The sequence below is a fragment of the Carettochelys insculpta genome, chromosome 8, assembly GCF_033958435.1.
Source record: "Carettochelys insculpta isolate YL-2023 chromosome 8, ASM3395843v1, whole genome shotgun sequence".
Classification (NCBI taxonomy): domain Eukaryota; kingdom Metazoa; phylum Chordata; order Testudines; family Carettochelyidae; genus Carettochelys; species Carettochelys insculpta.
This window is the reverse complement of record NC_134144.1, coordinates 31,608,806-31,621,596: the sequence shown is the minus strand read 5'-3', so window position 1 is coordinate 31,621,596 and position 12,791 is coordinate 31,608,806. Positions and strand designations below refer to the sequence as shown.

General features: G+C 41.4%; 1 protein-coding gene across 4 annotated transcripts in view; it reads right to left on the bottom strand.

Annotated features, from left to right (window-relative positions):
- The window catches only part of PDE11A (phosphodiesterase 11A), a 245,113-nt gene continuing 232,322 nt past the window's right edge, over nt 1–12,791 (bottom strand). For all 4 annotated transcript variants that reach the window (XM_075000771.1, XM_075000768.1, XM_075000770.1 and 1 more), the window contains one exon: nt 1–4,571. In XM_075000771.1, coding sequence (XP_074856872.1) covers nt 4,413–4,571 — 159 coding nt within the window. In that variant the 3' untranslated portion in view covers nt 1–4,412. The remainder of the gene's footprint in view (nt 4,572–12,791) is intronic.

Below are 12,791 nucleotides of genomic sequence, written 5' to 3'. Positions count from 1 at the left end.
TAGCTTTAAAGTGATTTATTAATTTTTAGTGAGTCAAATAAAACCAAGTTGTTCATTTCAGAAACATGCATTTTAAAAAAGTTGAATCAGAACTCTTTGACAAAATCTAAAGCAAAACAATGTGGGAAATGGAATTACAATAGGAAACACAAAGGAAACAGATGCAATAAGACCTATTCCAGTCCCAACTCACACATTTTTACAGTACACATGCTCCATTTACTGTAGAAAAAAAGTATATGTCAGTTCATGGCTGTTAATGTCTCTCACACAAACACACAGAGACTGATAGACAGTTTACAACAGTATTTCTTATAGCGTTGAAATATGCAATGTCCAACGTGCCCAGAAGCTAAAATTAAAGCCAAAAGATTCATAACACAGAACAGAAAAGGAAAGGTAATAAACAACGTACAGTATGTATCTTGGAATTGTTAAATACAATGGTACATCAATGGTGATAACTTCTGGACTCTCTCATTTTAGCTCATTCTCATCTCATTATGTTCATTGTCTGGTAAAACCAATTCAGATAATATTAACATATTAATAAAAATCCCCAGATTCTTTGAGCAAAGCCAGTATCATTTTCATTCTTCATGTTTCCTGACATTGTGAGTACTGGAAGTGCTTCCTGTTAATTTTGTATCAACAGATGTTTTATGTAATCATTGTACCTTAAAGTTAGTCCTAAAATTTTAATAAATACACAAAATATGCAGATTCACCTAGAAGTTCCTTACTTTTATTAAAGGCCAGTTCACATATGCAGTATGTAATGAAACATTTGTTTTGTATTAGTGATAAACTGTCTCAATCTTGCTAATTATTTATTATATTAGGCACTGCTGGCTGCACTTTTCAGAAGTGTTTTATTAATACTTGTATTGGCTTTGTTGGTAATGAGGCATGTTCATAAACATGCAGTGCACTAGAAGTAAGAGAGGTTAAGAAGGTTATCAGCCAAGAAAATGCAGCTACTTTTCCAGCGATAATGAAAACCTGAGCTAAAATGGAATATGCTCAGTTATGCTATTGTTTATAATTTCTTTACTTGATGGGCACAAATCCTAGTAATCAACACATTCAAAATTTGGAAATAGTTGTGGGTCAGGGCCCAGATCCTGCTAAATACTGAGCACCTCCTGGGAGGAATTGAACACCCGTGGCTTCCACTGACTTTAACATGAATTAAGGGTGCTTCGTACCTTGTATGGGTCACAAATATCTTACAGACAAATCATAGTAAAATTTCCATTGACAATGGGGACAAGTGAGTGAGGACTCATTGCACAGCATGGATACTGAGCTGTGTGTGGAGTGTCTCCACAGCTGGATCAGGCTATAGTAGTTCTCTTCCCTGCTGCCCCACAACTTCTGGGTACCAGCTGATTGTCCCATGTCTCACTTGCATCCTGCTAAATCCCTGCTGATCCACATGGGTTCCCTGTGTTGTACAAAACAGGTAGTACCTATAGAACAGCTCAGTGCTGCATGAGGTAGGGATATACACTCCCTGCAAGCCTCTTCCCCCCAGTCCTCAAATCTCTTCTTCTAACTTGGGCAGTGGAACCCAGATGGATCTCTGCACCTATGAGGCACAGGAAGGTAAGCCAGGACTGCATATTTTGGCCCTTGGTCTACATAGTGATCTCACTTGCACTTCTTTCCTAGAAGAGACTTACAAAAACAAAATTCAGGAAAAAGTTTGTTTCTCTAGGAAAGTTGTTTTTGTACCAATCAACCAAAAATACCCAAACCTTTTTTAAGGCAGCTGACAGCATGAAAATGGTTCTTCATACCATCTTAAGGTTGAGAACAAATATTGTAGGTTTTTCTGTACAGAATCTCCCCCTTTCCTGAAAAACAAAACCACAAATGTGTTGCCAGGGTTTTGAGCTAAAACTGTGGAAACTTTAGTGCTAAGATTTCTTTTTTTTTGGCTCAAGACTTTAGTGGTAAGACTGAGATATAAATAATCAAATTCTGTTTTCACTTTCACCTGTACAGGCTTACTGATTTCTACAGAACTGCATCAGTGTAAGTGAAAGCAGAATTTGATAAGGATCCTGCTGCACTTTTGCTTGCTTGCTTGTTGTGGAGGACTAGAACCATCATATTAGTCAGCATTCTCTGAATTTTGAGTCACAATAGAAAAGATACCACAAGATAGGAGAAATAGATGGAGGCAATTACAAATAGCCATTTGATTGATGGTTGACATTGTTAAGGCCTTAACTGTATGTCAGGTTGCAGTGCTGTTGCATTCCCATCACTGCCAGTGGTTGTTGCTATTGGCAACAGTGCACTGAAGCCAGTAAAAAGGAAAGGAAATGAGGGAAAAGTCATTCTTGGAGGAAGCTGTAGGATATGTACTATAAATTATGGTGCACTTAGCAATATGCAGTGTCAAAATTCAGGAAAGCTACTTGTAGTAGCCAGCAGTACCAATTCAGTCATAATGCCTGCTTTTCCCATAAAGCACATATTATATAAATAAGTTTTATACCAGTCTGCAGCAGACTATCCCAGCTCTTTCATTACTGGGGAAAGAGTGAGGGAGGTGGAAGGGTAACAGAAACAAGCTCACACAGTGCATGCATTCATCTCTGCACAGCATAGATTCCCTGCCGCCCCACACCTTTCTCTTTTGGAGCAAACAGGACATGGTTCAGTGGTTTAGATAATTAGATTTTCTTGCAGTGGTTCTGGAATCTTCAGGCATTTGAATATCAATGCACATTTTAAGAGAAACATAGCATTTTAATACCTGGATATATTTTTAATGATGAATTAAATAGTAATGGTCAGATTTTCAAAAATGCTCTGTACCCACCTTATTTAGCTGCCCAGATGGGAGAGGATGTTACTCAGCACCTGGTAAAATCTGGTCCTATGGATAATTCTGATTTTGGTTACAGCAGTGACAATCCAGAGCACCTCCAGAGAAGTGAAAGGAATTATTCTGGTTTGATGACAATTTAAGAGAGATCAGAATCTGGTTTTATTTCTTATGCCATTTTTTACCCATCAGTAGCCATTCCTACCTTGAAAATGACATTATGAGCACCTCTACTAAGTGATGACCATAGGAGTTTGCTTTTTTCCTGAAGGGGCAATTTCACGCTTAAGAATCCCTAATGGTGTAAGCATTCTATCATGCATCCTCTTGTATTCATGTGCTTGGAATAGAGCAAGCAGTCTAAAATTGTGGATTACAGTGATTTTTTGCCAAGGATTTCAGTACTAATCAGAAGAGGCCAACTTTCTTGTGCCAGCTTGGTCACTGAGAACTAGCCATGTTTGAATTCTTGGTCTGACTGAATATAATTTTATATATAACAGTTTGTATATCAGATATCTGACCTTGGATTTGCTTTCTGCTAGTTTTAATAGGGTAAAAGAGATGATAGAAGAAATAAGAGAGTCACCATTCAGTGTGATGGTACTCTATTCGCCCATCATGTCTTATGGGTAACAGTCAAAATATTTATATCAGTTGGAAATTATATCAGCACAACACATCCATAGTAAACTCTTCAATGCAGGTTTTCTAGCACAAAGCAGTACATTTTCTTTTTATCCTATTTTCATTAAAGGCTATTAGTTCTTCCCATAGGGGACAATGCAGCTTAAAAACAAATGCTTTAAAACAGTATTTCTAAAAGAACAAACCCAAATTTTCCTGCAGTAATTTTGGTCTTTATACAGATTTCCACCTGTAAAGCAATTCACTACGCTATTAATATGAATATCATAGGGGAACTGGGACAGGTTGGTATTTTTAAAGATCATAAAGTTGGATTTTAAACGTAGCAAAGACAGGCAATTCTAAAGGCCCTGATCAATCTCTAAGGAGCTTTGCTGTAAAAAAATACTTCAGTAGAATACGAAGCAAGCATTTCAGAATGCTCAAGCCTAACAGAGGAAGGAAGAATAAGAGAAACATTACAAAAGCAGGCATAATTGTTTCATAACAAATACTGAAAAGATGCAAAACAACAAAAAGTAACACGCTATTCTCTTTTCCCGCAGCTCCTTTTATGTGTATAGATAAATGTGCATTCCAAGTCTGCTCTGTATTAATTTTATTAAGCTCTAAGTTCTTTTATTTCAGGCTGCAGTCTGGCATGTGTGTGTTTTGGTTTCTTTAACAGCAGCAGCTGAAATGTTGTGGCACTGAATGACTGCTTCTTGTGCTTCTCCAGTGTAACTCCAGCTATCAGAATCCTCTTATCTCAAGACTTCTGTTCAGACCAACTGCACTCCTATGTAAAAGTCAAACCCTGGCCAGGAAAATTATATACAATCACTTAATCATGTCTGTGGAAGCATTTCTTAAAAATGCGTGACTGAGCTTAAGAATGCCTTGCAGACAGCTGTCATCAGAACACCGGCTGACACTTGCAGGTTTAATGTATGTCCTTTAGAGACACAGTAAAGCTGGATGAAGAGGAAGAGAGTGTTGTCTGGGAGAGAAGTGTTTTCTGGTGCAGCTCCTCCCATTTACCCCTGTTTACTGCCACAGAGTCCAACATGGGCTTCAGTTTCACATTCACCTTCACTAGAGACTGAGAAAAATACAAAGGAAGAGAGAAAAACAAATTAAGACTTATAAGACTCCTGAGCCAACGTCTGGGATAAACTTGGTGGCTGCACCAGTATAGAGAACCCCAGACATTTAAATATCATGAGAGCAGCTTAAAATCAAGGCGTTTTAAACCAATATATTTTAGGTTCTTTTTATTTGTTGTCTTGGTTTCAGCATTCGGGATGCAGTTGGGTTACATTTTCAAACTTCTTACCAGTCACGAGGGCTAAAAGTTTAAGCTGACATTCTCGTCCCCATTCCAGCCTTTTTGTACTGCGCAAAGGAGCAGGGTAAAGGGACTCAAAAGCCCTGTATGTGGACAGGTGAAATGTTTCCCAGTGGAGGCACTGGGACAGGCTGCCACAAGCCTTTTTCTCAGGGACCATTTCACAGTCCCTAAGTATAGGGTATGTGCTGGGAGCAGGGCACCACAGCATGCAATGTTATGGAGATTCCAGGTAGCAGTGCAACCCATAGAGTCCACTAAAAGACTCTCTAGGCCTTGGGGCAGCCCAGGATCCAAATGGGGCAAGTAAGCCACATCAGCCCCTGTTCCTGGAGCTGTAAGTTCCATGCTGAGTCACTTAAGGTATTTCCATGCTACAAAAAAGGTATGTTCTTAACATGAATTAGGTAACTGGTCAAAACAGCAGTGAAGATGTAGTCGCGTGGCTTTCACCTGGGCTATGCTGCGCAAGTTACAGCCTATAGAAAAGCCTGTTTGAACTTGAGCTACTAACCAGAATAAAAGTCAGGTTACTGTGCCTTTACTTCTATTTCACACTGGATTAGAGAAAGTAGGTTAGCTACCCTGGGGTATGAACACAACTTTTTGCAGTTTAGTCATACCATCAGTGGCTCACAGATCTGAGGAGTGTTTTATGTGCACCCTACTAACCCTTGACTGCTGCTGGAGATAAAGACATTCCCTGAGAGGCTCAGCATAGAAATCTCACCCTGTGTTTTTGCTTGAAATGAAAGCTGAGTCCCACATAATCATTTGTCTCCAGCAGCTGGGACTGTTAAGTAAAACACCTGACACCGGACTCTCAGTAATATGCAAGCTGGCAAAATTGGACAGTTTAGCCTTCCCGTAGTCCTTACCCTGCAAATCATGCCAGTGATAGTGTGTGCTCTACTCAGAAGGGTAAGGATTAGCTGGATCAGTCTCTTGCTTTCTGATGTCTGTGAGCAAGAAGGCCTGTTAGTTAAATGACAAGATGTATAAAATTTGAACAGAATTCTTGAGTCTCGAATGAGCAGCTGATTCTGTTGGTGATGGGGAAGCTTTGATTTTATGTTATGTAGGTAAGCAACCCATGATGGCCGTCACCAAGTGTCAGCATCCGTACGTGCTTTCCATGGCTGGAGTCGTATCACCACTCAGCTGAGTTTAGAAGTTCATATAAGCTCACATAATCTGCACATACTCAGTATAAAGAATGTGTAAACCAACTTAAATAAAGCATACAAATAGTTTGCTTTCCTAGCCTCATTTGCTGCTTCTAGAGTACAAGCTGCTGCTGGCAGCGTGATGCAAAGGAGGGCTTATGAAATTGCAAATAGCCACTCATTTGCCTATTCACACAGCTAATTTGCGTATTCACGTGAGATAGCCTTGCGAGCAGAGGCTGCTGCTGGCAGGAAGCAAGCAGTGTAGACGTGGTTCTGCCAGCAAAAACTCCCTTTGTCAGTAGCCCCTTATTCCTGATTTTTTTTTCAAAATATATAGGGCTGCTGACAAAGGGGGGTTTTGCTGGCAGAATCGGATCTATGCTGTTTGTTTCCTGCAAGCAGAAGCCTCTGCTGGCAGGGCTAGCCCCACAATTATGCAAATTATGCATGTGAATATGCAAATTAGCGACTTTGCAATTTTGTGAGCCCTCCTTTGCATCAACCTGCCGGCAGCTGCTTGTAGTCCAGACGCAGCCATTGAAAACAGCAGCCTCACAGAGGGCTTGATCTGAAGTCAGTGGGAATTCAGGCCCCAATGACATAGCTATAGGAGACCACAGGACGATTGCTAGAGATGTAGACTTGAACTCACACCTTTTCTTTAGAACTATCTATGAATGCTTGAGAAGTACCATTTGTACCCTGCCTGTGATACCGTATAGCCAAAGACGAGCCTTTGAGAAGAAGGGACAAAACAGCACGCTAGCTAAATTTGGAGCCCCGTGTCAGTCAGATATGCTAGATTTCAGATAAAAGAAAGTGTAACTGCTGTATTGCTCTTTGTACTGCCTTTTTAATTAATATGAGGCCTCTACTAACAAATTGGGCAGTCTGCTTTCTGTGATGGAACGTAAAGTGCATGTTTGCATGTGAAACAAAAGATGAGAAGGAAGAATGACGGAGCAGACAACAAACATTAATTTTATAGCCATGTAGAATGTTTAAAAATGTTGGGGTGGGTATGAAATGGAGTTTTTGCTGTTAATCTTGTTTTTTTAAACCAAATAATCAAGATGTTCACCCGCAATCAGCTTACATGGCCCCAAAACACTGTTTAGAATTGTAGGTTAATATGAATCCCCTGCAAGCCATGGGGACTTGGTTCGCTACTGAAGTGAGTCTTGGTAGCTTTTTAATTGAGTTCCTGCATGATAATTAAAGTTCAATGGCCTGATTTTAAGATGCGCTCAGCACCTGCAGTGTCAGAGAAATGCATATGCTCAGCATTTTTGCAAATCAGACCAGAAGTAACTAATTGATTTGTCACAGAGGTAGTTGTGTTAGTCTGTAGCTTCATAAAACAGAAGAGCTGTCATGTAGCATTGTGAAGACTAACAAAATAATTGATTAGGTGATGAGCTTCCATGGAATTGACCCACTTCTGGAAATTCTGATGAAAGTAAGCTGGCATGATGAAAATATAGCAGAGAGCTAGAAAAAGAAATGAAATAAAAACTGACAAATCAGCTACATAAAAAAGAAAGCGGAGCGAAGGGTGGGAAGGAGGGGGAAGACTCTTGAAGAATTCCATGGAGATTTTAAGAACCTGCACCCCGCTGTCAAGCTCAGCCTAGACCACTCCACACAAGAGCTCCATTTCCTGGACACCAAATCACCGATAGACAAATCAATACCACTCTCTACTGGAAACGCACTGACTGCTACACTTACTGACATGCTCTCCTCCAGGCATTCATAAAACTTAATTATCTACCAGTAGGGCGACCCTATCTACCTATCCCAAATACAGGTTGGGGAGATATGGGGTGTCAGTTTTCATTTCATTTTTTTCTTTGCTGTATTTTTGTCATGCCAGTTTACTTTCATCAGAATTTCCAGCTCATAAGAAGTAGGTCTGTTCCCCCTGCCAAAAGCTCAGCATCTAATAATTTATTTTGTTAGTCTTTAAAGTGCTATATGAGTGCTTTTTTGTTTTGTAATTGATTTTTCTAGTGCATGAAGCAAATTTACTGTGAAGTGCTTCAACTATGCAGTTACTCTGGAATAAAATGTGAAGCACGGTGTGCAGGGTTAGAGACAGGGCTTAAAGTGATCTCCCAATAATTGCCCAGAAAAGTTACTGCCTGACAGTGGCGTTTCATCACTTGGTACTGGTATTTTAGGTTTTAGCTTGTTTAACTATATAATATTTCTGTTGGTGCAGACTAGCTCCCCTCTGAGCTCCCTAGGTTTTTAGCTCTTTATTTCAGATTACTGTGGCTTTTTTGCAAACCTGTGCGGTACAGCCCAATATAAGCTTTCATATCAGTGGTAGAAACTCACTGCTGGTGTGGACAGCTAATCTACTACAGCATTCAGCTGTAACCACAGACCCTGATGGCAGTTCACTAGGCACTTTCTATGGAGATGAGGCATCATGATGATGGCCATGTTTGTGCAGATATACATCAACAGATAGGGCTAGCGGTGGCAGAAGCGTCCTGAATTTTGAAAATTTTGATGTAAAAGGGAGCTCAGTTTTTATAAATTTTTAAAAATCACCAATTTGAACTGTTGCTGGGCAGAGACAGCATTTGGCACTCAGACCGCCACAACACTGTGACCTGAAAACAGCATAGACATTTGCACAATTACTGTGTATCTGCTTTCAGTGAATTGGAAAGAGATGTAGGAAACTGGGGACTAGGGTACACCTGGCACTGCCTCATAGTAGTTCTTCAGTTCCTGGCTGATTTGTACTGGCCTGCTCCTGCGCCAGGTCAGTTGCTCCAGGTCAGACTAACACATCTAGCCAGGGTATCTGCTATGCATGTCTATAGCTTGTATAATATGGGTCATAAAGGGGGGGTCCTGGAACCAAGACAGGTCTATTCACTTTCTGTGGCCCTAGTTCATTCCATTTCATACCTATGGCCAGTTTCACACTAGCAGCTGCACACCAAAGATGGTGCAGTGGTAGCTTCATACTGGTTGATGAAGATGGAGTTTCTGGCATTATACATGGCCAATACAGTCTTCTGCTACAAGTACTGTGCAGTCAGGTTCCCTGAGTGGGGGATGGGATGAAGGAACTGCCCTGGGGCCCGCAATTCAAAAGGGCTGGGGGCTCCCAGCTGCCACTGGCCCTTTAAATTGCTGCTGGAGCGCTGCACTCTGGGTGGCTGTGAAGGCTGGCAGAGGCTGGGGGTGGCACTGAGGGTTGGCTGCTCCAGCCCCGGCTGCTTCTGCCTGGGGCTGCACCCTTTCAGGAGCACCGAGTCCCTCCTATCCCCTACCTTGCCAAGGGACCTGGCAAGTTCTCCACTGTCCCCATAAGTATATAAACATGGACTAAATTAAACCGAAACAACCAAATCGTGCTCCTGTCTCCTAAAAGGGATTAGCTGTACTGAGAATGGATCCAGCCATACTTGACTCATACGTTAAGCTACTTATTTTTTAAGCTGTGAACATCTTTTGATTCCCTATGTGGATAGATATATAGATTGCTTGTAAATTTGGATACTCAAGATTACCTCAAGATATTTAAAAGGGTAAAATAAATTAAAAGTAATAGTTTGAAGTGGAGGAGACTTGTAGATGACCTATGAGCCACCTGGAGTACAAGGGTTTAAGTCAAATAAGCCAGGCTCATAAAGAATAAATCATGTCTTTGATTTTCACTCTTACAGTCCTGGTAATGCTGTTAAATAGCTACAGAGTATGGGCCGTGTCTACACTAGCCCCAAACTTCGAAATGGCCACGCAAATGGCCATTTTGAAGTTTACTAATGAAGCGCTGAAATGCATATTCAGCGCTTCATTAGCATGCGGGCGGCAGCGGCGCTTCGAAACTGACGCGGCTCGTCCCGATGGGGCTCCTTTTCGAAAGGACCCCGCCTACTTCGAAGTCCCCTTATTCCCATCTTCTCATGGGAATAAGGGGACTTCGAAGTAGACGGGGTCCTTTCGAAAAGGAGCCCCGTCGGGATGAGCCGTGCGGCGGCGAGCTGCGTCAGTTTCGAAGCGCCGCGGCCGCCCACATGCTAATGAAGTGCTGAATATGCATTTCAGCGCTTTATTAGTAAACTTCAAAATGGCCATTTGTGTGGCCATTTCGAAGTTTGGGGCTAGTGTAGACGTAGCCATGGAGTGTTATCCTAAAAAAACTTTAGCTTGTGTTACATATCAGTTGAGCTATTCTGTAGGTTAGAAAGGCTTCCAGTGAGGATTTTTGAAGAGTATATAAAATGTCTTTATTCAAACATGGATTTGATATTTAAAACACTGTTGCATGGTTTGGCTTTGAGGCCTTTTGATTTTGATCTGCTACTACTACACCTACCTACCACTATAATGCCAATGGACACTAGCTTTTCTTTTTTCCACTTACCAAAGAATTTCAAAAACAACAAGAAGTCTTGTGGCATCTTATAGACTAATGGACTTCTCATAGCATAAGCTTTCTTTGCCTACGAAAGCTTATGCTCCGACAAATCAGTTAGTCTACAAGGTATCACAGGACTCCTTGTTGTTTTTGGCAGATACACACTAACATGTCTACCCCCTATGATACAAATAAGTTCACTAGTAGCTTTCTGATACAAACGACACAAACTGGATTGTATTTGTGCCTGACATGTAATTAACAATTCATTTGAACTTATATATCTGGTCCTGTTTTACTTATTAAATTCCTGTAATTAATTTTCTTGTATGAAGCTTCTGGGAAATTATGTCAAAACCAACACATTTTTCTCCTTCCTGCAAGGTTCTTCAACTTTTACTGCATTACATACACAGCATCTGTCCATGATCCAGATTAATTCACCAATTTATTCCGAAAGCTGTTTAAGTTTAGTTGGCTCTCGCCCAGTCAGGGTTCTACACCTCTGGCTCTTTGTTCGACAGTTCACCTTCCAGCATCATGTTCCTTGTAGGAACTGCCATGCCAATAATCAAGTTAATTTGGTGTCCACATTCATAAGAGCCAGTCCAACTCCCACTGGTTAAATTTCCCATTGACTTCAATGGGAAAAGAATTGGTCCCCAATAGCTGCATGAAACTGGAAGTTGCAACCCTGCCGCTCCCCAGTAATGCACCTGTTATTGTGTTTGTCTTTCTCCATGACCTCCAGCTGGTGATCAGCTTATCCTCTGAAGCCCGAGTTGAATCCAACATTGGCAGGGGGTTTCCACACAGACTTTAAATACCGTTTCTCAAATGGTACTGTCACACAATTTTTTTCTATAAACTCAGATCCTTGTAGTAGCTTTCTGTTACTTTGCACTGGCTACACAAAGTGAGAAGGAAAGCTTGTGTAAAAGATAGCTAGTGAATGAGGCAGTAGCGCTCAGCATTTTAAAGGCTGCAGCTGACAAAAGTGTAAGAAAAACGTGCAACTTATATTATGTGAAAAAATAGCGTGTGACTGTGTCAGGGAAGTTGTTACAATGCTTTGTGATAATGGTAAGAGGGCAGAATTAAGGCTGTGATGGCACCCAGGAAGCTATCAGTGGGAGGATGTCAAACAGAGCTGCATGCCTGGCCTCAAAGAGGTTAAGATTAGATATGTTTTTGCCCAGCATATCATTGGCTTAAACAGACTGTCCTGCAGCTGCTCCAACTTTTGCCTGTTACCAACTGGTGCACATAGTCAAGTAGGCTGAGAGGAGACCTGCGGGCCATGATGTCTTGGTTTGTTATTCTGACTGACACTGACTGCCTGTGTAGCTTAGGACAAGTTAATGACCCTCTCTGCCCCATTTCCTGCATCTGTAACGTGGAGAATAAATCTCAAAAGGTGGAGTAAAGCTTCGGTATGCCTGCAGTGCAAGTGAAGATGTAAGTGCAGCTTGGGTAAGCTCTCCCATGATACCAGTAAAGATGTAGCTGGTGTGGGCTTCAGTGTGGACTGGCAAGATAAATATCTGTTCATGCCCCATTCCATTTTCACTACTATTTTTGCTGTGCTCATGTAATTGAAGCTAGTGCAGATATGCCCATATCTGTGCAGTCACACCTCTGAGTTCAGGATACATGTACCCTTTGCATGTGCTGTGTAATAATGGCACCATCAGGCTCTGAAGAGCTGATTCCTTCTGAGTACCATGGGACTGCTCATGGAGAAGGTGTTAGCATAAGTAAAGGAGCAGAATTTATCCTGTGTTCAATATCCATATAGATGAGATTAAACCAGGACCACTGTGGTCTTTGACTGGAGCTCAGTCAGTGTCTTTAAAGAATTTTTCCATGACAAAAGTGAGAAAGCGTGTGAGTTTTCTACCATACAAGTTACTCCTAAAAAACTTATTGAACTGTGCTAAAATTCCAATGTGAATTCTTGTCACAAAGCCATTAGTTAATGAAACACCGCTTGCAAAGGAAAAACATATTCACCCAAATAACCATCCTGCTGGAGCCATACAATCAATTGCTGCTGGCAAAAGCCTATGAAAGAGATGGGTTTACACTACACTCCAACCAGTGCAATTTTTTTTTTTTTTTTTTGGTGCTGGTACTGCGTGCTGGCACCTTGTCAGCCCCAGCCATGGGATTGGGTCGGGGTGGGGAAGTATAAGGGGAGCAAACTGAGTACCAACACCTCTTTTTCACAAAAAAAGGCACTGACCCCAACAGTTAATAAATTAGCTCTGTCAGACCAGTGGGGTAAGTTCTAGCAGTGAGGAACCTCTGCTAAGAGGACTTAGCTAACCATTCCCTAACAGATGAAATCTCAGGAGGCCTGTTACCTTTAGGACATTCCCAGAACAGGGTGGCTTGGGAGAGAAGACTACGCTCAGA